The 25,300-nt window shown below is 39.6% G+C and overlaps 1 protein-coding gene and 1 long non-coding RNA gene across 3 annotated transcripts in view; one reads left to right on the top strand and one right to left on the bottom strand.

Annotated features, from left to right (window-relative positions):
* LOC119910729 overlaps positions 1 to 10,010 on the top strand; it is a 39,843-nt gene extending 29,833 nt beyond the window's left edge. Inside the window, exon 9 of the long non-coding RNA XR_005445696.1 lies at positions 1,679 to 10,010. This is a non-coding gene — a long non-coding RNA (uncharacterized LOC119910729). The remainder of the gene's footprint in view (positions 1 to 1,678) is intronic.
* insig1 (insulin induced gene 1) lies at positions 9,727 to 18,522 on the bottom strand. Of its 2 annotated transcripts, XM_038729492.1 has the most exons (8): positions 18,362 to 18,522; positions 17,927 to 18,074; positions 17,709 to 17,808; positions 17,196 to 17,543; positions 15,737 to 15,861; positions 15,314 to 15,480; positions 14,490 to 14,589; positions 9,727 to 12,122 (listed from the first exon to the last, which is right to left on the bottom strand). In XM_038729492.1, the coding sequence occupies exons 3-8, from the start codon at positions 17,761 to 17,763 to the stop codon at positions 12,093 to 12,095; spliced, it is 825 nt and encodes a 274-aa protein (XP_038585420.1). In that variant the 5' UTR covers positions 17,764 to 17,808; positions 17,927 to 18,074; positions 18,362 to 18,522; the 3' UTR covers positions 9,727 to 12,092. The 2 variants fall into 2 exon arrangements, with proteins under 2 accessions (XP_038585420.1, XP_038585428.1); XM_038729500.1 differs by lacking the exons at positions 17,927 to 18,074; positions 18,362 to 18,522 and having other exon boundaries at positions 17,709 to 17,920.
* Positions 18,523 to 25,300: the final 6,778 nt, after the last annotated feature.

Genomic DNA, 25,300 nt, shown 5'->3' with positions numbered 1-25,300 from the left:
CTGCAGTTTTTGGCAGGCAAAACGGGCTTTTAATACTCACAACTCTACTAAATGTGTATTTTTTTGCAGTGTAGGCCTATACTTTACAAGTACATAATCCCACTATTGTGGCGTTTTGGTTCACTGCTGTCTGTTCAGTTTTAACTGGCTTGTTTTGGTCTATGCTGGCTAAGAAAAAATGTGTCTTGTTTTAGTAGATAATCAGTCGGGGTATCATTATTATCATCACTGTCTTTACTTACAAAGGATTTCTGTTGTTTGTCATGTAAGTCAGACTTTCTGGTTTACTTTTCTGCTTGTGAATGAAAATACATTCTAGGACAATTTGTGCTGGTTGGTTAAGGGTTAAAATAGTGCTGTAGTATTCAATTGATTTGCATAACATGGAATTTTTGTCTTTTTATTTCCGAGTAAAGTCAGTCATTAATCGACTCATTTGTATGTTTTTGGTGCCATGCTTGCTTTGTAGTTTTATTGTCTTGTTTCTTATCGGCTATTACTTTGGTTTATATAGTGAAGCCCCTCCATATTCAGTCTGTAGGATCTTTGTTGTTTATTAAATTTTGATTAATACAAGAGGAAATGCAATTATAAAAGGAAGCTTTTTTGATGGTAGCTCACCCTTGAACATAGTGGGTTTTTTTTATCTGTATCTTGGTCTGGACTGTCCAGACGCAGTGAAATGGATACATGAATCCACAGTATAAATGTATTTTTCTTTCTTGTAACATGATCAAAAACTCAGTCTATAATACTGGCGTTATTACATGCATGCACGTGCTTATCACGCATGTCTAAGTGTCTTGTGTTATGTGCATGTGTAGTTTTTATTTTAAGGGGACATTAAAACCTGTGCATGTGCTGTGTTTCACATTGTGATAAACATATAACAATGTTGCAGTTAGAGATAGATATTCCTGAAAAGGCGACTGCACAGCCAATTTCTGAGGGATTTCCGAGTCTGATGTATAAATCGAAGCCAGGTCTGCCACCCTTTCACGTGTTGAACACAAATTCATATTCAACATTTTTCATATTCAAGCGATATTTGTTAGGATTTGCTCCACAGCAGTCTGCCACATAACGTCCAGCAGGCCCGCGCCAAAGCACTAATCGATTATATGACTTTTTGGAAAAATCTTGTGACTATTGTTTGCCAACATGTGATCACTTTATCATTGATGTTGCCTGTTATTTTTTAAAAACTATTCTTGATTGAGAGTGCTGCCTTATGGTTAAATGGATGAAATTATTATTTTCCATGAATATATTGTATATTGTAAAGTAGGAAATATTGATTATAGCACGTCATGTCTGTCAGGGTCTACTAAATCCGTGCTTTAGTAATCTTCTGTCTTTTCCATTATTTGTTTAAAAAAAACTTGGGGATCTCCTCAGCTTTGCACGAAGGGTTTCATATTCCCTATTTTTGGAGAAAAAATATAGTCGCGAACAGTTTGAACATCTGATTTTGTTTTTATGCAGTCTATAAATCCAGCAACTGAGTCTATTTCATATTCACTTAGCCTATAGGCCTAGTCGTCGCCCCCCCCCCCCCCCCCACACACACATATACACATCCCCTCCTACTACTATAAGAAATCGTATGCATTGTGCGCATGTGCCCTGTCCTTGAGTTCCTATAACCTATTTTTCCTCTCTGTATTTTGCTTGGTAGGATTGTCTTACACGTCACCAGCGCTCAGTACTATGGAGTACTACAAAAGGTGACGCGCAGAAGGAGGATTTGTGAATGGACGCCGTGATGTGTGCCAGCTCACAGATCAGAGGGCGGTGGGACCTCTGCAGATGCAAACTGTGAGCCCCCTCACACCCCACCCCTACCCCAGCACCCCTCCCCTCTCTCTCCCGGTTACCATCCCTCCCTCCAGATGAATGGGGGTCTCTAAGATATCAGTTCTGTCACCATGCAGGGGTCGGACCAAATCCTCCAGCTTCCTGTGCCTTTCAAAACCTGAAAGCACGTCTCTCCTATTTGATGATCCTATATGATTTTTTTGTTGCGCTTTTGTGGGCCTGGAAGCTCGCTGCCCTTTGTTTCCCATCCCGGGTCAGCCAAGAGCATGGCAGCCGAATTAGAAAAGATTAGGAGCGGGCCTAATTGCTGTAGGCCTATAGTCCACACTGCAAAAAGTCAACCAATTTAAAAATAAAATCTATCTCAAATAAAATTTTATAATTTGATGAGGGAGTTCCACCTGTTTCCAATGGCCCATTGTTTTCCAAGATTATTCAGTAGGCTAAGTTTTGTGTGTTGCATATGGGAGAAATGGGCAGATCACATGGAGATAATGTGGGGGGAAAGTAGATTTGGATTAGAAACCAATGCAATTATTTGATCATATTTTTTAAAAAATGTCTTACTTCAAGATATAGTTATTTTTGCAGTTTCATCGTTTAATAACGAGCCACTGCCTGTTTAGTAGGCTACTATTGCTTCACTTTACTGGTCAAATCTTGCTGAAATACTGTTATATGTAAAGCTAATTTAGTTTAACTCCTAAACTACTTGTTATTCTTGTAAAAGTCATAACTTGATATAAAACTTGAATTTGGATTTTTATTTAAGGGAAAACATGTAGTGAGATGGTGCTTCTCAAAGTCTGGTGTAATCCATTTATTTTTCTGTTTCTGTTGGCGAATCGCCCTCCAGATATCATCCTTTACTCCACTATTTATTCATCATACATCTCTGTATGTAGATGATGTCTATATAAATGTTTCCATGGTGGGAATGTGTTTACAGAGAAATCCTCTGGAGTCGCCACGCAGCGGACTTTGGGACTGCTGAATCTTCTGGTTTCAGCCCTTTATCGGTTTTAATAACTCTTAATCCGTCTGATCGCTCTGGCGAAGATAAGTCTCATTTGAATTGGGATTGTTCTTAAGGAGCGGCTCGTATTTCTCCACAGAAGTCTCAAACAGAGCTTAGCACAAACAACTGCACCACCCTGAGCGCAATTAAGGCCTCAGCTAAATTAGATGAAGGCTAATTGAATGCAGCTGACTTCCTATCAGCAAACTCTCCAATGCTTCACTGATATGAGAATAACGTGCAGTGGCTTTTATTTACATTTTACAGGAGGATATAGCCTATTTCTTGAAAAGTCAGAAAAGTGAGTTTTCTAACAGACAAAGCAGAAGCACTCCTGTCTCGATTTACATCCTATCTGAGGGGGGCATTGAAAAAGTTTCAAGACGTAAAACTAAAGGGTAAAGAAAAGGTTCTATAGCTGTGGTTAATTGAGGTGTGTTGCAGAGTGGTAGGACACGTAAGCAATATAAAAATTATAATTTAGCCCTATACTGTGGCGGGTTTAGTCAATTTTGTAGTTATTTCTGGTCACATAGTAGATTAACAAAGTGAGTGATTGGTGAACTAAATAAAATCCTAAATAGGCTTATTATGAGTCCATGCTTGTCTCCATGAGACAAAAGCTAGATGAAGAATATGAGGAATATGTGTGTTCAGTGTCTCAGTGTTTTTTTGCCAACTCAGGAAGCTTAAATCGAAAAATAAAACCAAAAAGACATACCCTACCCAAAACAAATTAAAGTAACAATAGTAAACCTAACACAAAAAACAAGGGGAGTGATAATAAAACAACATGGCAGCGCTCCCGACACAGTAATTCAACACGTTAGGAAATTCTTGCCAAAAGTAAATTGCTTTAAATTGAAATTCACTGTCATTGTTTTCCTTTTATTTTGAAAAATATTTAAAGGCAAATGAGAAATGAGCTTTTTTTTTTACCGGCCCATCCTAAATTGTCACTGTAAGATCCAATAACAAAGTGAATACAGGGTTAAAAGGAAGAAGACTCACATTAAAACGCACAAAGATGGTTAACCACTCTTAGGGGCAGGTTTCCCCTCTGAACTCTATAACTTTAAAACTAGTGTTTCACTATTATTTTAATGTCAAAATGATAGTCTTAAAAGTCATATTTTCGTTTTGTTTTCTGAAGAATTTCCTCACAAAAGATTATTTAAGCCCCAGTCCCCCCTCCATATGCATCAGGTAGCCTAGATAAAGTGTTATCTGCGTGGTAACCAACTGGTGTCAGGCCCACAGTATTCTTCACATACAGGCCTACTGTAGTTTTCCAGCTGTATTTTTCAGGTGACGGAACGTCTTCACTTGTGACAGCAAAGAATGACCTGCACGTGGTGGCTATTCCGGTAAGGTTAATGGGTTTACATTCTCAGTCATACAGAACAAATAGGCTACCACGCAACATAGGGAGGAGTGGGGGAGTTGAGAGCGACGTCCTAAGTCTACGTATAAAAGAAAAGCCCATGTAAAGTAAAAGGTGCACCACAGCAGCAGCGGTGCGCCGCAGTCTCCCTGAAATTCAGTGACCTACACTCACTTACTGAGCTCGGTGGCCCCAAAAGTTTTTGGTCCTTGATGCTCATGTGCACCCAGGGTGTTTTACGGGGTTTGGATCGTCCAAATTCCTCGTGCACCTGTCTCGAGCTTCTGCAGGCGTTTATTAGGAGGGAGGAACAAGTGGGAGAGGGACAGGTGGAAAGCACTTGATGCAGAATAAACTCATTAAGCATGCAGGCAGGGCAGTGAAATATTCATCGCCAGGCAAAAAATTATGATATTTTATGCTTTAGATTGATTTCTTAGATTGAAGTCTTCATGTATATAAGTTTGCAACCATTACATCTCTGCAAGGTGCATTCCCCCCCTATAAAACAACACAAAACATGTTAAACTAGAGGCATGACAGGCCTGTATTTCCCCAGTAGTTTTCATCTTCAATTTAATCAACTCCTAAAGTAAATTCAAACTGTAGAATTTCTTAGTGGATTTATTTTATTTATTTTTTTACTATCCGGACAGTTACACATGTCAACCCAACAGGCCAGATGTGATGCAGCTCGGAGTTTTAAAAGTTACACCTTTTACTGAAAGTGCTCCAAAGAAAAATCCAGCATGCCATCAAGTTGTTTCTCCCGTTTATTTACGTTTCATTCTAAATGGGAGAAACAATTTCTGTTATGTCTCTGGCTCCAGCTTGCAACTTTAATTATAGTGGAAGGAGGTCAGTCATAAGCGGTTATTCGACCCTTCTCCCTGTGTGGCATCGCGCCCTGCGCCGTTTAACTCGCCAAAATAGTGCTGGACTCCCCTGAAAGCGCCATGTGCGATGGAGTCCCTTTCACCCCGTGTGCACCTGAGTTGTTTTTACCCCCCAGTCGCAGATATGTTGTGAATTTGTCACTTATCAGGGGGCGGGCTGTCAAAGGCCATTTCAGGCGCAATAACTTTCCCAGATGGATTTAGCCTGCCAACTTTGTGCATCTCTCAGCAGCGAGATGAATAGGCCGCATGCCTGTTGCTTCCCAGAAATGCCTCTTACGCCTACTAATGAAGACTAATTAAAACATGACAAACATCGGCCTTTAGTGCACCCTGAACAGGGCTGCAAGCATGATTTTGATTATGCAAAAAAAAAACTCCTCCAGTCTTTGACACTGTAGGTGACATATAGGACATCTTTCTTTATGTGTGTCCATGAGCGGATCAGTTTTACATTTGGTGTAGGTTTGTGTGATGTCTGTTACACAACCCGTTTGTGCTTTTGATTTTTTTGGATACATAGTCTGAATGACTTTCAAATGTGATATTTTTAAGAATATGTGTTTCACATATTCTTAATCTCATAATCTTAAAATCAGTGAGTAAATATGTTTAATCCAGATAGCCAAAGAACCCCCTCATATTTAATTATTTTTTATTATTTATAGTAAACTAAGGGATGAGCATGGATATTGACCTGTGGTGTAAATATTTAGCCTTCTATCAATGAGTTTCCACCAAATGCTGAATTTTGTTGTTGGTTTTGCCTCTCAGGATAGATCATGCAATGGAAATGCTTGCCTTGATCTATTCCATTACCTTAGTTATTATTATTACCCTGCTTGATTTACAGAGTCTGATCTGGGCTGTGAGATGCACTGGGTGTGTTTAATTTACACTGGGAAGGATTTGTTTGGATGGCATGCATAATGTGCCATCACCTGAGGTTTATGTTGTCATTTTTATTATTGTCCTGCGGAGGAAGAAGAGGAATCAACGGGAATGGCACACAAGGCTGAGCACGCTGACTGAACTGATAAATCCCACTGTGACATGAACTGTTGTTTACACTGTTAAATATGTTGCTAGTCTATTCCCTGTGTTTTTATGTGGATGTTTTGCTTACATCTCTTTGATTTCCCTGTGATTTAACCCAAAGCACCGGAGGAATGACCCCCCCCTCCAAAAAAAAATAGAAATGAGTAAATGAAGAAAGGGTGTGATAATTTCACCCCAAACAGGGATACATAGAAAAAGCGGAGAGCTGCCTGAGACTGCCATTTGAATGGGATCCGAGAGGTCATTTGAGCTAAAATGGAGTCCACTTCTGAGCCACTCACACAGCCCCCCCATGGCATCCACTGTAATTCATTATTCCTGGCCGGCACTGGGAGAGGCAATGAGCGAGGGCAGAGGACAGGAGTGGACCCAGCTCTGGTGTAATGAAGACTCAGTAGACCTAAACGACCCACACACAGACACACACACTTACACACTCACACACACCCACCCACACACACAATCTTTCATTATATATCACAGAGAGCAGGACATTAATGCCACTGAAGACCTTTTGGCAGAGAAATAAGAGTGTGCAATGATTTTCTCCACACTCAATCCATTTCATTGACCTTTTCCATCATGCATGTGACTCTACCCTGCTCACTGCAGTGTGAGATAAATATTCCAAGAATAATATTCCTGCTGCTGTTTAATAAATTATCTTTTTGAATCTGAATTTTTATGTTCATCAGTGCATTTTGAGAGGCTTTAAGTAAAATCTGTATTTTAAAAAAAACATTTACTGATATGATTTGAAGTTTTCTCCCTCTTTTGTATGCAGCATTTGCACACTTGAACATGCATTTTTAAACATGGAGTTTGTTATCTTAGATCAATTAAATACACTCTATCTATGTTTTGTCTAAAGGCTCAGGAGATTTACCTTAATTAGTATTCATAAAAGTAGTTGGGTGAATAGGTTTTTGCCTAGCAAGACCCTGCTGGTCCTTGTCCCTCCACTAGGAGTCCATAGATGTCTGGGTAATACTGTCCAGACAACCTAAGAGGATAAATACTGTCATCTGGTGGTAACAAAAGCAATCACTACTCAATAGAAAGAATGTGTGCCTCTTAATATCTTTCCATTCTATGTATTTAACTTTTCAACATAAAAACAAGTTGCTTAGATTTTACTTGGTCCCAAAGGACCAAACATCATTTTGGCTCCAGAGTAGGAGCGTGAGTCAAAGCAAACACTTGTCAAGATAAAAGCACCTGAGATGCTTTTAAATGCATGTGTCAGGCAGAGTGAGGGGACAGCAGCTCCCTCTGCTAGGAAGTTTACAACAGACTTCAGAGGGAGTCAGACCACCTGTGTCCACAAAGTCTGAGTCAGAAACCGCTGAAGGGCCCCTAAGGTGAGAAGAAATTATTATACAAAAGTTTGAAAAAGTAATTTAAAGTGGATGACAGTCATTGGCTCACATGAATGTATATTAGCTAAAGGTTTTAATGGGTATTTTGAGGTCTGGTACTATTTTTACTTTGATAGGATTATTATGAGTCTTTCAAGGTTATTTTGTGTTTTTGATTTTATTTGACCCAGATCTCTGAATGTGTATCACTGTTTTTATGTTCTAATATGTTTTCTTTCTTTCTTTCTATGAAATCTAAAGAGATGTATTTATTTATTTATTTTTTACACAAAATAACAATTTCATATGGCTGTACTGATTTTGCATGTCTGCTGTTTTCTGCTGTGTAAAATTGTAAATGCAAATGAAGCCAGAAAGAAAACAACCTAATCACATATTTAAATCACAAAAGTAGTTTAGTATTGAGTATTAAAATATTACTTGTGCGTAAACAGCATAGTTGTTAACTATGCAAATCAATAATTTTATGTGACATTAGCTTAGTAGTGATCCTCCTTTTTGAGATATCATGTCAAGAAAAGTCTCACAACAAATTCCATTGGGGAAAGGCTGCATAAATCACCAAAAAGACACAATTTTCCACTTATTTTAAGAAAGACATGATTTAAAGATTCCTCTTAAGTAGCACATACACAGTATTCTATCAGTATATCTACCTTTGCTTCAAATGGCAATATTCTAGATGCCTTGTACCTTGTTTTAGATACGTTTCCCAAAATGTATCCTGACATTTGGTATCTTTCTTTGCTAGAATTTAAAATAAACTTGTGTGGATTTGAGCAATGTTTGACTGCGCAGCATGAGTCTGTACTGACTGACCCCACTGGTGGTCCTCTGCTTGTTATCTTCAAATGACTTTTATAGAAGGTAGGCACTGTGCAGCCTGTTATATTTTATAAGTTGTTAAATGTTAACATCACTGTCTTCATGTTTACTGGCAGTTGACTCACAGCATCAAATTAGAGGCTCAATAACAGACCTGACAAAACGCAATGGTGCTGTGAGGAGGTGAAATTGAAGAGTCTAGCAGGAGAACCTATAGATGGCTCAAATCAATAGATCAGATGTGCCCCGGCCTGTCTTCTCGCCTTGAAGGAAGGATAGAGAGAGTACAAGGAAGAGAGAGGGGGTTGTTTTTGGCAATAAGGAGGCGCTCTAATGGAGTCTTTCAGTGTGCTGTGGCTGGTAATGAAAGGAGGTTGAAGCCCGGCCAATTATTTTGCCCGAGAAGAGGAGGAGACTGAAAGAGAAGGGAGAGCGAAGAAGAAGTGGCGTGTGGCGCTGGATCGTTGGCCTGTCAGAGAGAGAGAGAGAGTCAGACCCATAGATACATAGAGAGAGGGAGAGAACAGACAGATAGATAGATAGACAGATAGATAGATAGATACCCCAGAACGAGGGGTTCATTCAGAACAGCCCACAGATATTGGCCCCACTCCCAGAAATTTCCCCCAGTGCAAAAGGTTAACTGTCAGTCCCCCGCTAGGTATAAATAGAAGTCTGCCCTCCAGAAAGGCGTGTTCAGAGAGGGGGTAGACAGAGGAGGGAGGAGGCCCAGTTCCTCATGATCCCAGTGACACACAGGAGGTGGGGGGTAGTTTCAGGGGTTTTGGGAGGGCGGAGGCGGATGGAAGGGTCTTGCAGAGGAGAGCAGAGAGAGGAAAGATGCAGCCGAGGACATTATAATGGCTCTGGAGACTGACAGGGACCCCAGACAAAAGAGTGTCCTGATCTATTCAACTTGGCCGTGACAGCAGACACAACAAATGCCATCATCAGCACCCCAGAAAGCTCGGGTGCAATTGAGCTGCGGCCGCATTTGAAACCCTTAAAAAAAAAGAGGGCTATTGTTTTACTGAAGCTGTTCAGACATGTAATTAGGCTAGGGTCTAATCCAAGGCAAAATCATTTGCTGAAGCTCAGTTGCATTATGTATGTTATGTATGTATGTATGTATGTATGTATGTATGTATCAGGTTTATATCACTGGAAGGGAAGCTAGAGAGTGTTAAGTTCTGTTTTTTCTTTCTGGCTGAAAGGATATCAATCAGTATCATTGATACTGTACAAATAATATACAGTATATACATAATTCTTATTTTCATCTTGAATAATAAACTAGTTTTACATCCCTTCATCCAGTTGCATATGTGAGTGATGACTACATGCAGATGTCCTTGTCAGGTGTTTTTTTATTTTTCACTTAAATCCATGGTAGCAAAAATGATACACAGCGGAAATATCAGACACACAAACTCCGAAACATCGAAACAAAAGGTGCTTCACCACCTCAAAAAAATAAAGCTTCCTCTTCAGTTTAGCACACCTGAATGTGAGCAGATTCAACTTGACGTGATCTGCCATAAAGAAGTACTTAAAAAAATAAATCAGGTTTCCTTCAATAATGCTACTATTTGAGACTTTTTACAACAGCTTGACACAATATTTTTTTTTTACGGTCTCTCTCTCATTGGTATTGACTCTAAAAGCGTGTATTTTGACAAATAAACTTGTTCACAAAAAACAAGGATGTTATTGCTTTTTTTGAAGTATGCCCACTGCATATATTTACAACAACTTATATTTATTTTAGCCATCATCAGAAATAATAATAAATAAGGAAGAATAATCGGCTCATGTATACTCTGATTGCACTTAATCCTCTAGACCCCCAAACACTAACTAACATACTGTAGGTCTAGTATTGATCTGATTACATAGGCAAGCCATTGTACATACAAGCAGTAATGTCATTGTAGAAATGATAAAACTTAACTGTTATAGTGACAAAAGCACTACATTCTATAATACACAGGCAATCACAGATTGCAAATCTTAATTAATAATATCCTGCCCCCTCCTTCAACCGGTATATGTTCCCAAGCTATTATCGCTAGTTTGAAGACACAGTGTGAAGTGGGACATGTGCACAATCACACAGCAAAATGTTTGTCGATGGGAATAAAAAGGCCCGTTCTCCGACATTTAACACCTGTCAGCGAAGAAAAAGCAGGTCACTGGAAAAGTGTTTTAAGCTGGTTTAACAGTAACCACTGATGCTGGCAAAGATTGTTGTAGTATATTCCTGATACATTCTTTCAAAACACGCTCCACCATGGTGGCCTTCCTCACTCAGCTGATTAAGAAAAAATTAAATTAGCATATGCTGGCATTTCTTTCAAATTAATGTTTTGATGTCTTAATTCTCCCTACAACAGTCCTGTCTGTGTGGGTGAAATTTCTCAGGAACAGCAGACACAATGGAAGGTCTCAGGATAGTTTTCCAAAAAGTAAGTGTGATCTTGTGCTAACTGACAGCTGTGAATGTGATACTACTCACAGGTAAATAGGACTAATTTCCATTGAGGAACCTAAATGGTTTGCAGTTTCTGCTCCAAATTTCTTAACACGTGTAGTATATCTCTTGTCATTTATATGTACACAAATGAGTATCAGTAAGTACAAATTGGTAGTTGGCACTCCTGTACATATTTCCTATCTCTCTTCATTCCATCTACTGTCCTCTACAATATGTTTCATAACCACATTAAAGGAGGCATTCCACTTAGACGAGAAGATCAATACCACTCGTGTCTGTATGGTAAATAGAACTAGTAACTAGTGCCAGCAGCCACTCAGCTTAGCTTATTCGAAAACAAACATATTAGTTAGTGAGCTTTATAGATGCTGGTAAGTGGATGTTACCTTCAGCAGAGCCAGGCTAGCGGTTTCCCCCTGTTTCCAGTTTTTGCGCTAAGCTAACCAGCTGCTGACTTTGGCTACATTCATACTGTACAGATATCAGAGCGGTATGAATCTCCTCATCTAACTCTTAGTAAGAGAAGCAACCTCCTAAACATTTCACCAAATGTCAAAACTATTCCACCGTTCATTATCAAACATAAAGTACAGTTGGTTTGGGGTAATTCAAAATGTACAAAATAAATACTTAATTTGGTTTGACCGGGAACATACATCTCCCCTGTGTCTCAGTGATGCAACTGAGGCTGCTGAATACATTTCTATGCGAGAGTGAAGACATTTTTTTTGCCCACTCATTTCCCTTTTATGATTATATTCTATTCATGCTAATACAAAATAAAAAAATAAAACAGACTTTTAGCACCGCCTCATGTCTTCTCTGCCAAGACCAGGATACATCCATGCTAAAGCACACACGCACGCTTCCACTCCATAAACTGCAGGAAGATACATCAGCGTGAAAGTAAAAATCAGTCAACACTTCAAAATAACGAGAGAAAAAAAGGCAAACACCATTCTCCTGTCTTGTGTGAAGGAAGCCTTAATGCTAATGGAGTACAACAGAGGTGGGAGGGAGAGGTTATTTGGCCACAAGGAGGAGCAGAGGACATGGCACATTAGATGAGGGGCTTTTCTGACCCACACTTTGTTATGAGAACAAAAGGATGAAGTCGAAACAATGAGTCTTTTTTCTCCTGTTATTCTTCTCGTTCTTCACATAACTTGTCCATTTTTACATCAGCTGTCCTTCACCTGGTTTTCTGCCTTTCCGTTGTTTAGTCCATGTGGGGTTTCTCTACACCGCCCTGAGGGGAGACAGACAAGACGGTGTTATTAACATATCAGGCACTCAATGTAATGCAGCAATTAGAAAAACAGCTAGAATATTTGTAGTTACAAAGTCACACAGTTGTTTACAGCAAAATCAAAGAACAGCTTTATTGCCTGGAAGTGGCTATAGTCAATTTTATGTAAGCACTGAAGAACATTTATCTTCTTGATTACTCAAACTATTGTTTTGTTTTCATGACAGGGAAATTGATTTGGGGAAACAGCCTCAGGTGACTCACTTTCAAGACATGAATCACACATGAACACATTAGTTTCTGTTTCCTGTAAACTCAAAAACCAAACTCTGTGGGCAATTAGTAGCTTTTCAAGTAAATAAGGACCTGTTTACTGCATTATGAACAAATCCGGACTACTCTAAGTGCCAATATTGTTTTTAAAGAAAGCTAATTTTTTCTTTCAGTTCCATTCCATTGAAAGATTGTTTTTTAACCCCAAATGGCGGCTGAACATTGTGTACAATAAAGGAAGAAAGTACTGTTTGAGGAAACTGCTTACTGCTTAAATATTTTCTATTTGGTCATTGGTTCCAATTAAACTACACATCTGACTGTAATTTCAAATAAAATGGTAAAGTCATGCAGCTTTAAAGCAGATAAAATAAGCGCAAGAGCTGGACAGAGCAATGCTTGTTTTTTTGTTTTTTCATTCTGCATGGTTTATGCTGCTAAACAGATTGTTGCATTGTAACCTCTTTATCCCCCCCAAAAAAAGTCTCATGTTCCTCCTGATCCTTCTCATAAATGACTCACTGGAGCGAAAGAGAGAAAAACAGAGAACAAAACCACGAGTACAGACTTGTGCCAACATTCCTCAGGCCTCATCACAAACAAAAACAACAAGTAGCAAATGACCCTCTGGTCAGCCGAGTCCTGACTGGCTCTGTGTCCTGCCACGACTGTGAAAAACAACAGCCCTTAATCTGCTTTCACGCTTTCACCGAGTCAAACTGAGGGAGTGACGGGGCTCTTACTTTACAGACAGAATGAGGTGAGGCTTCCGGGCACAAGCTTAATGAAGACATCAAAGCTGACGTGATGGGATAATTATAAAGAAAAGGGGGCGTCCCATGCACTTTGCACAATTTTAAACCATCTGACAATGTTATCAGCTGTTGTGGTTCAGCCAAATAATTGAAAATAAAGTATGCATGGCGCAGAGGAGTCTTTTGAAGTCCTCCTTTTATGTTCCACGGTTTAGACAGAGTGCAGGGGAGTTCAACAAATACAGATGTTTGAAGGCTGATACTTGTAAATGTGTACTGCTATGCAAATACGACAGACCAACAATTTTCAAAACATCCCCACAGGTGTTTACCCCTGATTTATAATCTCGGCAAACTGGAAAAACCCTCTGGATCAAGATCAAGAGTATCTTGTAACTATAAAACATTCCACTATTGTACTGCAACTGGTTTGGTAGCCGTTTAGATGTTACACATACAGAACGTTTAAGCTATTAAACTTAATGAAATGTCAAATACATAATGAATTTAAATGTTCCCTTTCTTCTGCTCATGTACAGCAACACAATTCTGTACCACTAGGTCTTTAAAAGTTTGTCACAAGATCTATTTCGTCCAAAAAGGTGCCTAGTTACATATAAGACAAGCTGTATTCATGACTTTCTGACTCTTGTTCAGTTGTTTAGGAACACAAAACAGCAAGAATCCAAGATCACTGTCAGATTTTATTTTTTATTTTTTATTTTTTTAAATGGAGGGGAAACACTAGCAGATGCTGAGACAATTACTAAACTTTGGGACCTGGAGCCTGTTGTCTTTAGAACATGTGCATTGTGATGTATGAGCTGTTTGGGTTCATATATCAACTTTGGTCCCATTTTTGCAACAGCTTCTGCCCATTTATGTTGTTCTTGATAATGCCAACACACAGCAGCGCTCACTCATGTATTTTTAAATACACATGTACTGTATATATGTTGCCCGACTGATATTGGATTTTGGAGGCCAATTCCGATATCAATATTTTATAGTAAATAAAAAAAAACAAACACATAACTGACATTTTTTCATGAGGAACTCCCAAAATAGTTTTTTTTAGAGAATTGACCGAGATATGCACTATTACAACATTTTACAGTTGAAAAATAAAATTTTGTTTGTAAATATGTCTGTATCAGTCCAAAATCTTAATTTGTAGGTAAATTATTCTTTTAAAGCAGGTTGAGGTGAACTTACATCCTTACCATAAAATAATGGAATCAGCCAAACTCATGTTTATATAATTTAAATATACTGTATTTTTCTTCCTTTTTTACCATTAAATTATAGGATTACATATCAAAATGGTTTCAGGCTTTACCATGGCAAGTTGACGTCCGATGTTTCCCACAGTAACACCACCTGAGAAGAATATGCATGGGAGCCAGGAGCGTACATACAAGAAGTCTGGAGAAGTATACCTGAAAGACAAAAGAAACCCAAATCATCCTATCAAATCGTAGTTATAGTTATAAATGTAGAGCAGGTTTAATGATGACGATGATCTCTAGATGATCCTGACCTCTGACCTCTTTGTATGAGGTCAAAGTTAAATAAGATGTCATGTCACAGAGTAAGAAACACAACGCTCTCTTAAACACAATGCCAAAGACAGATGTCTGAGTGGGGGAATAAAAAAAACATACAAAACATGTTGTGCTTGAAAATGTAATTAAAATATAATTATCTCCCCTCATTCTTCCCTCGTTTTTTCTACCTTGTCTAGTCAGCATGTGCTGCAGCTGCCTATTGAAGCTCTCACCATGAGCAGCAGTCTCTTTTCTCAGCTGTGTTTTTTTGATGTTATGCTGCTGAAGCGGGTAGGAGGGCCTGTTAATTGGGCTCCCAGAGACAAGGGGACTTCCCAAAATATAACTCAGTATGTCAAGCATCATCTGTCATATTTTATTTTATGGAATCACACAGGGGGGAGTACTTCCAAGTACTTTATTTACTTGATTCCCACCAGGGTGGGGTTTACTGTAGCTATAATTGTTATATAATTAGCACTTAAGCCCATCAACATAATTTTTTGTTGTGTGTGTGATGACAAAGCACTCGTGATTTATCATTGCAGACAGCATCAAAACCGGGACAACTTGTATTTGAACGCAGTGTTATGACAGAAGATGAAAGCAAACTTACTGGTAGACTCCATTGTAAACCAGCAGCTGTGTGATGACTGTAGCTAGGAAGGCAGTGGTGATCCCCAAACCAAAGCCACTCCTGGACCGGTCGAATGTCCACCACAGGCCCAAGGACAAGGCTGCCAGTGTTAGGGAGAGCTGCACGTTGTTGTCAAAGTCTAGTTTCTGTGTTAGAGCCGTTAAGGACAAAGTCAAACAGTATGACGCTAGCATGGGATTAGCTCTTACTCACATATTTGTGTGACCTGCTAACTCCACATCACGTCTTACGGGTAGAGCAGGACATCCTGTTGCTTTAGGCACTGTCCAAACTAGAGACAGAACAGTGCATTTTCTCTGATAAACTAGCCAAAATTAAAGGAAACACTGAAAAAATTATGCATGTATGAATCTACGGGGTAAGTCTTTTATGAAAGGATACAACACTGGCGTGGTTGATACCGACGAACACTGCGATGCACCTCATGACGCTGGCCCACTCCCTCTTGAACTTGTGTGGCTCTCCCAAATGGCTGTCGAGGCAGGGGTACAGCAGGCCAACGACAGCTATGAAAAGGGAACAAACAGACCCGAATTACCCAAGATAAGAAGAAACTCTGTGAAACACCAGAGGGCATATCATGTCATGGAGCTGCTGTGTGGGATTATTTTATTTGCTGAACATGCGCTTCCTTAATTAGTGACTCATTTAGACAAAAAAGAAGCTTATTTTTCTCTTAAACTTTTTTTTTTAAAGTTTGCTTGACCGTTCTTTTGATGTAATTCCAGGTTTTGTGTAATGAATGAATAAAAAAAAATGCCTCCTCACAATTTAAAACCTTGGACTGTTGGTCGGACAAAACAAGCTTTTAAAAAGACATCCCCTTGGGCTCTGGGGACAAGTGACATTACATAACAAGTGACATTTTTAATATATTATACAGACTAGACAATTAATCAGTTAATAGGTGCAGCCCACAATACCTGAGACCATAGAAGGCAAAAAACATAGGCTACCAAAAGTTGTTGTGAGTTCACTGTAAACTAAGTATGCCTCTTGAGAAGGAAGCAGCTAAGTTACTACACAAGATGAAAACCTTAAACAAGTTCCTACATGACACTAAGAGACATTAATAAAGCATAGACTAATGTCAACAGAAAGTCAAGCCATGAAGCTACACCTCTATTGAGATAAGTCTGTCTCCATACACCTCTACTTAATTTTTTTTCTGTCCCGCAGCACACGGGAGGAGGAGCCGATGACGGATGCTGTTATGATTTTTTCTCTCCTCCCACTTCCTGGTTCCTTGCCGTAAGAGTACCTCCCCATCAGCTCACCCGTTATGACACACACCAATGAGCGCGCAGCTCACCTCGTGTCCGGCTGTTGCGGCCAATCAGAGGTCGAGAATCAATGCCGTCTGTGCCAAGTCAGTTTCTTTTCCCATAACAAAAAAACCACAAAGACTAGTAGGCTATAGCCTGCGTGTGAAAGGCTTGTATAATAGCAAACAAAAACAAAGCTGAATAATGATTCATTACCACCTGATCAGGCGGTAACTAACAGCAGGTGCATTTACATGAAAAGCATTGTTTTTCTGCTGTAAATATGTAAAAATTGTACAATAAAGTGCTTAGTAAGGTGTGGGAGATTCCCAGACTTTGAGCGCCCATAAATGCTTGACAAATCTAAATTTTAATGGATTTTTAATGGTTTTTCTCCGTCATTTTGTCTATATATGGAAAAAGCTGCTGCGCTGTTACCCCTCCCCTATTCGCATTCCTTTCTCCCAAACTTAGCAGCAAACTACTGATAACAGAGGTCACACTTACCTCCAGAACTATTTGCACATTTACATTAACATCTCCCCCTACCACCAACCTGCATGTTGTCTACTCACCAGCTCCTGTGCCGCAGCAAGGTGGGATCCACCAGGCAGACGAAAACAAAGTTGTCATCACCTCCTCGGGAAACAGGGTGACATGTCTTTGTATCTGCAGCAAGTTGAGCACCAGGGCGAGGAACGCCCCGACGGTGAAGAGGACGAGACCCCGACGGATCAGGTTGGCCGTCCGGACGTTGTGCAGTGAGCCGTAGGCACTGCGGAGCACCGAGGTGATGATGGACATCATTTCTTCAGCTTTAGATGCCAACCAGTTTGCCTCAGATGAATGCTTCGTTTCGACTCTTGATGCACAAGAGCAGCTCCAGCAGTGGTCCTCTAGTCTGGGCATTTGGCACTTTTGAGCTGAAGGGATGGAAACGTTTGTGAGAAAACAGATACATTTAGCTCATAAGTAGAGAGATACACTGTTGCGAGGTGAAAGATAAATTAAGTAATGGTTTCCTGGATTCTGCTATAACTGCATAAGTTAGACTAGAGTGAGAAAATGCTGTGATCCAAAGTCCTTACCTTGATCTCCAGACGTGTTCAGTATCTGGTCCAAAGAGAAACCACTCCTGTTCATTCGCGCCTCGGCAAATGATTAAGCCAGGACCCCCTCCTTGTTTTCCTGCTCGTTACAACAAGGATTGCAATCACGTTGTTTGTTCACATCATCGTTAGCGCACACACACATGCAGAAAAAAACACACACGCTGCTGCTCCATTCCACAGCACAGGGCTCTTACCAGGGGCAAGAGCTTCCTCTGCAGAAAACAATCACAGCTGTGTCGGGTGAGAATCGGGAGCCAATCAGAGCGCGGCGGCTGATATGACGTGTCGCCACCCCACCGCCCCCTCGTCCGTAACAGACGCGCCAACCAGGAGGCTTGTGAGCTGAAGTGAAAGTGGAAATAGAAGTACTTTAAATGGCAGCGAAACATATGCAACACTTATCAGAAAGAGAATTTGAAGAGCTATAATAAGAAGCAGGGATATTACAAGATCCAAATGGTATATTATAAGAGCAAACCCAGGGATTTAGCCTGGTGTTAAACAAAATACAATAAAAGTAGGCCAATAAGTCATCATGAATTCAATATTTAAATCCACAGCTGTGATAGAGATCCATGATGAACTACTGTACGATTAAAAGTATTATAGAAAAGGAAATATGTGTTTACCAGGCTGATAGCAGAATGTCAGTGTGATCACTCTTGGATAAACGCTCAAACTTTCACAGATCTTGTCCAAAAAAGCAGTCTTCCTCTAACTATTCCTGCAGGCTGCACCTCCACAAATTATTTCCAACCTCTTGGACAAGTAACTTTTTATATGGGCAGCTTTCGGAAGTGGCACAACCTTGTTTTTATGTAGATAAAAGGTTAGTGACCTTTGGGGTCAGGTTAGAGGAGGTGTGTCTTCCACTGAGCAGTGTGCAGGGAACAGCATGTAGGCCACAGAGTTAATGTGAATGGAAAAGGTTCAGTGCCCCTATGACATAAAGGCCGACAACAACAAACAAGAACTTTTGCAAGAACTTGTGTAACCCAGCTGGGTGTATATAAGGCAGTGTGATAACGAACCTCCACCCAATGCATACGTGCAGCAAAAAACATAGGACTGTAGGTGTACGTTTTGCTTTTCACTGTGCCACAGGACGTGCATAGGCAAACATTGTAAAGACAATTATACATTTAACATTTTTATGAGATGGAACTGCATTGTTAATCCAGTGAGAATATATACTGTATATTATTGCATTTTAACTGTCAAAAAGTCCTAGATTAAGTCAGATTTACTTAATTTCAGCTGCTGGCACTTTGTAGAAAGTAATACCATGGATGAATCATCTTTTTTCATGCCAATTGACTTTCTGAATAAATTGATGCTTCATGATCAGCAGCCAATTTGGTAAACAAAAACAGAGAGCATATCAATCAGATAGCATTTCTTTTCAATTAAGTTGAATTGAAAATCTTTTTTGGTGTAATTATATGTGGCACTGATGTCTCAGGGTGTTGAATTCATTGGTTTTTTTTGGCAATTATGTGGTGCTAAAATGCAGAACCAAGAATGAGTTCTGCATCAAGTGAGGGTGTGATGTGGGGACTGGTTTCCGGTTGTCACCCAGCGTTTAGCTTTAAGGCATTAACCCAGGTGCTGAATTTATCTCTTCTTTTTATGACGGATTTGATGTGCCACATGGAGGAAAACAATGCTCCAATTACTGGGAATATTGGGAAAAGAAAACACCAATAACTATATTTATGAAAATAGACTTGGAAACATTACAGGCACACCAGAGACCTTTTAGCTACCCTAGCAGCATGGCTCTAGGGATGGCAATTCCAGTCTGTCAGTCCACCCCATTGCTCCAGACTGAAATATCTCAAATCCTATTTGATGAAATTACATGACGTTTTGTACACACATTCACATGCTGTAGCCTACCGTAATTAAAATGGTACTTCGTGTTTCATGCTAATTAGCAAATCTTAGGATGCTAATATGCCAAACTAAGATGCTGAATATAGTAAACATACCTGCTTAGCATCAGCATGTTAGCATTGTAATTGTGCACTTTAGCATACTGGTGTTAGAATTTAGGTCAAAACACTGCTGTGTGGAGTCTCAAAGAGGTGTTAGCACGGCTGAGACTTTGTAAACACAAACAGTGATAGCAAATGTAGTGGAGTGCAAGCTAGGCTACTTTATTCCAAAGACTTTAATATCATAAGTTATTAACCATGTCATCACACCATTTAAACGATAAAGGAGCTATCTTAGTCCCACTAAGTTTCAGAATGAGTTTTTGAATGTTAGTATTACATATGTATATATAAGTCATCTTATAGGTATTACAGTTTCCAGACTGCACATTCAAATGGACCACATTGAAACTGGTTCCACTTGAATAGAATGAGAAAATGCCATTTCTGAAATGGCAGTGATAACTGAGTGTTTAAATATAAATGTCACCGCTGCACTCCACTGGAGCAGTTTCACAATTTTGTACCAGACAAGTCAAGCATGAAAGTATATTGAAGGTTGAAAAGTTTGCATTTGTCCCCTGTCTCATTTCTGAGTGCTTAGAGTCGTGTTGGTGTATGCAGAAGGCTTGAACAAATGCAGCATGTCTTATTGGATGAGAAGCCTGTCAAAGAGGAAATTTCACTTTTTAATAATCTGAACAGGTTTCTTTTTCTTCCTCACTTAGTTCAGCTTTTTTTTAAAGGACGCTATGATAGAATGGCATACATCCTCACTCATGACCTCTTTACAAAACACACTGCTGTGGTCCTAAACCAACATTCAGAGACATTCACTTTGCTGCAATCCATAGATAATGACATCAGTCATATTTACTGTATCCTAATTCCAGAGGGACATGTGGTCTACACAGATAAATCACCAGAGTCTCACAGTTTCACAAAGGGGGAAAGGAGGTCAAAATGAGAAGAGTGCACCTACGGGGAGCTCCCCAAGGACCCAAACTACTACAGCACCCCAGTAATCCAGCAATAGTATTCTTCTCTGCCTGAGGACAAAATGAGTATGTTGAAGGCTTGACTGAGAATTGGACTGGGAAGGAGCGTGTGTAAGTTCTCCAAATGAATACATTTCTCTCTATGTAATTCTTGGCAATCCAGGTGCCTGAGGATAAAAGCCTACAGCAGTGAGTGTGTGTATGTGTGTAAATCTCTGTCTTTGCTGGAGTGTGTATGCTAATCTACTGAAAAAAAGTGTGTTGTTGGATATGTGTGACCTGAGATGACTTCCAAGTTTAATTGTGAGATCCTGCAGGAATTTAGATTCATAATTTAGCTTCTAGTGCTTTTACTGGCAGTAACGTGCATTAATGTGCAGGCTGAAATCACAAGTCACTTGTTAGCTAATGCAGGGCCATAATATCCATGAAAATTGCATATAGCAAAGAGCTCCTAGCAACTGGCGGAGCTGGCGCTGGCATTGAGGAGGTCTCAGCCACATCAGAAGATAAAGCAGGATGCTACGACACTTCAAATGAGTAGCAGATCAAGCGTATCATAGATTATGCTGTTAGACTGGGAGGGATTGAATTATAGCTAAGGGAAAAGCCTTCTGGAACAGCTGGTAAATTGATCTATCAAACTCAAGCTTGACAATTTCTTTCCTCAGTCCTGTGTAAAATTATGAAGGGAAACATCCTACTCCGCCCCCTTGGATAGTTGATTAAGACGAAAACGGTTTTAGCTTCATCTTGTTTATTCCTTCTAGTTCAGGTGCTACTGCACATTTTAGAGAACCTTTTAAATTGGTGAACCCATAAATAAAGATAGTTTTTTTCATATTAATGCACCATAGGTAATTGCAGCATCCATCATTATTTAAAATTAGGTTAATAATCCACAGTTTGCTCAAAATTCTTCAACCCGATCTTCTTCCTTTCTCCAAGGCCAATGCATCAATGCATTCTGGGTACACACAACCTTTTCAGTAGCTCTCTCTTGCTCTCTCTGTGCCATGAAAGATGAAAGGGGGTTCTGGGTTATAGAGTGTATCAAACAGCTTAACAAAGGGTGCCATAAAGGCCCTTACTCTACAGCCCGAGGGCGTGGCACCAGGATGCAATCTCCCAGCCCCTTTGTTCTTTAGCAAGCAGCTCACCTTTTATCATGGCCAGATCCTACACTTACTCCTGCACAGCATGCTTATTGTCTGTGTGTAAATGCCTAAAAAAGAGAATATGTTGGGTTTTAAGGGGTGATAAATATACACTGACTGAGAACTACAAACCATACAAACTGCTATTCAGTGGATAAAAATGTGTCTCAGACAGTGATTTGCATTTCATGTAAAAGAACATTTTGAGAAATACGCTTAGTCACTTTACTTGCTGAGCGTTCAAAGATTCATACCATGCTCATGTCTGTACAGTGAATATGTAGCTGTACATTGACTCAGTTTAGCTTAGCTTGGCAAAATACTGGAAACGGGTAAACAAGTAGCCTGACTCTGTTCGCCTACTAGTACCTCTATAGCTCACAAATTAACAAATTTAATTGAATCCCTACAGTTCAGTAGGTGGATTTAGTTACTTTAGACAGGCTAGTTCCCCCTTTTCCTGTCTTTTTGCTAAGCTAAGCTAACCTGCTAATGAACAGACAAGAGTGGTATCAATCCTCTTATTAAACTGTTTGCAAAAAGCTTATTTTCCAGAATGTCCACCTATTCCTTTAACTTGATATTCAGCCTTCACTATGTGTCTATGATAGACTGCCTCCTATCTGTAACCTTATTGCTGTCATTGACCTTTTACTAGCCATTTTACTTTAAAGGAAAACACTTGAGGTTGTTATCTTTCTTTGAAGGAAATTGTACCACAGTGTTACGTACCTTATCTTCAGCAGAGCTGGTGACTGTATTTTTCATGACTTTATGGTTTATGTGCAGTCTGGTAAGCAGTTGAGTCATCACTACAAACTCAAAACTCACCACAATGTTGAATCAACACTTCTCTGACAATCTCACAAAAACAGAACATTATGAGCTCGGTGAAGGTATCATTTTGTCACAGGGCTATTGTATTGGGCTGCTTTGGAGTACAGCATAGGTGTTCGTGATACTGTTCCCCCCTGTCTGTACATGTGGCATATTTACACAAAAGCTCCATTCAAGTCAGCTACACTAGAAGTCCCTATGAACAGCACAGTTCCAACAGCCAATCAGCGTCCAAAATAACCCCCGGCTGTCTGCTCAGGTGTCATTCTGGACCAATCACAGCCACTCCCTCAGTGGGTACATTAATATGTGAGAGAGCAACAGTGAGAGCAATAGAGGGAGTTTGTTTAAGGTTGGACAATGCTTCAAAAATGCACCTCACATGTTTTTTTTCCTGCAGCATTGTACAGTGGTGTTAAATTTGGCAGTTAAAGCATCTCCCCAAGCTGAACAGCACAGACAGAATTTAATGATGATGTAATCTATTGACAAATTCTGGAGCTGCTTCACAGGACAACTCACTATGACAGCACACACCCATGTTGACTTCACTGGGATTTGGACACATGACTAATAGCTAAAACTAATTTAGTTAAAATGTCAGTCAACTCCAGAAAGGGTCACCTATTATCATCATTAAATCAAGGGACACACATTTTGTTGACATTGACATTTTGACAAAATCTATGTTAATAGCATCATTTAAAGCACATTCAGTTAAAGGAATAGTTCACTTTCTTTGCTGAGAGTTAGATGAGAGAGAGATAAGTAACACATTTTATCTTGTTTGTTTAATCAGTACATAATAAGCTAAGCAAACCGGCTGCTGGCTCAAGCTAATATTTACTCACCACTGTAAAATGACAAATGATATACTTCAGTTTTGGATTAAACAAAGAACTTGTTAATTAGTGAGCTTTAGAGGTGCTGGTAGGTGGATTTTTGTCACTTTTCAACTGAACCAAGCTAGCTGTTTTCCTTTATTTCCAGATTTTGTCCTAAGCTTGCTGGCAGCTTCTGTAGCTTCACATTTAACAGAAAGATATGAGAGTGGTATTGACCATCTCATCTAAAATTCTCTCAGGAAACAAACAAATGTATTTCGCAAAATTTTAAACTATTCCTTTAACTGTCCAAAATTAATGCAATAGCACAATGTTAATTTCATTTTAAGTTTAGTTTCCCCTTTTTGAATAATAGTTAAGTCCACTGTTGACCATGTGGCAAGTTATACTGAATGAGCATGGCATATTTACAGCTATTCTGTTTGCCAAGCACCATTTTAAGAATATTACTTTCGATCACACCACCTTTACCTGAGGCCACCTCTACCTGACCTGTGTCTGGCTATAGCTTAATGTTTAACATAATGGCCTCATATCAGGGGAAATGCTGAACACCCTGTTGCCAAAGAGGACTGATGTGGGAAAAAAAAGTATGTAAAGTAAACTCACCTTGTTTACTGTTCTCAAATGATTTTCACTTGACCCTGTTATTTACAGAAAGACCCACATCATTCCTACGTCGGTTGTGACACACTTTTGAAAAGCTGAGTAGTTACACAATGGTTAAACATGGGTGATTTCTCATTTTTCAATAACACAATCACAACTGGAAGAGTAGACTCAGTAAAGTGAAGATGTCAACCAGGTGTGTCTGGGGTCATGTGAGTGGGGAACAGGGAGTGCAGGGCAGGCTGAGTGTCCAGTGTGTATGTATGAGAGTAGTGGAATGATGGGGAGAAAGTTAGTTATTAAGAAAGTAAATGGGACAATGAGTCCAAACTTCTGAATTTAAATATTCTTTTTTTATTTAGAACGTTCCTTGTAACGCCACACAAAATAAAACCCCTTGCAAACAAAAAGTTGAATCTCACTCAGTTGTCCCTCCCGGCTCCTTTACAATCCATATGGCTGCAAAGATAACAAAAATGGGGATTTATTCATTTCCCTTCTTTACTAGTTTGCCTAACTGTAGTGGATCATAACGTATTGAATTCATCTGATCAAGATAATTACAAACTTTTCTGTGGATGTTACAACAATGACCAAAATGCGGCCTGCTATAGACTAGGTAAGTCTTGTTTGTAGCCTAGCTGATTCCTGAAAATGCCCTTTGCTAAGGTCTATCAGTAAGGTCGATCGGTAAGTTAATAAAAAATGTTAGGATGATGAGTTCAGTAGTATGCAAAATTAGCTGTGGACGGATGCACACACAAACACGACCAAATGCAGGATTGACTAAAGTTTATGTTTTTTAAAGGCGAGGTAAAAGTCAACAGAGAAAATGAATTCAAACTGTTTCACAGTCCAAAAGCTTGAATTCACTGTTTTGATTATGCCACATCTAACAGCCACAGGCTCACTGACATCATGTGATTATGAAAGTCACAGGATTGGCTGGAGATTTGAGCAGTGCCTCTCGCACAACGGTCCTGCCATTGTCCTTGTTGGCCTGCCCTGCACTTGTCATAGATGAAGCCTTGATGCATTGCAAGCATCTGATTTTCTTTTGTTTTAAATCTTCAGCCTTGCACTGCCAGTCCACACTGGGGAGCAGATTCTGAAGTGACCATATTTTAAGTTTTATCACAAAGCATAAATGATATCCTCCAATAGTTTTCTTTGACAAACCGTATT

The sequence above is a fragment of the Micropterus salmoides genome, unplaced genomic scaffold, assembly GCF_014851395.1.
Source record: "Micropterus salmoides isolate LMB-PRFRI ecotype aquatic unplaced genomic scaffold, ASM1485139v1 Ms_hic_scaffold_1, whole genome shotgun sequence".
In the NCBI taxonomy this organism is placed as follows: domain Eukaryota; kingdom Metazoa; phylum Chordata; class Actinopteri; order Centrarchiformes; family Centrarchidae; genus Micropterus; species Micropterus salmoides.
The sequence above is the reverse complement of the archived record's forward strand: the minus strand, read 5'-3'. Positions and strand labels throughout refer to the sequence as shown.

Excerpts from the sequence above, each read along its gene's own strand:
- insig1 (XM_038729492.1), bottom strand. The coding sequence starts at position 17,763 with ATGAACAGGAGTGGTTTCTCTTTGGACCAGATACTGAACACGTCTGGA. Across the intron at positions 15,862-17,195 it reads TTGCTGCGGCACAGGAGCTG|CTGTCGTTGGCCTGCTGTAC; the intron begins GTGAGTAGACAA and ends CCCTTTTCATAG. Across the intron at positions 14,590-15,313 it reads GTTTACAATGGAGTCTACCA|GTATACTTCTCCAGACTTCT; the intron begins GTAAGTTTGCTT and ends TTTGTCTTTCAG.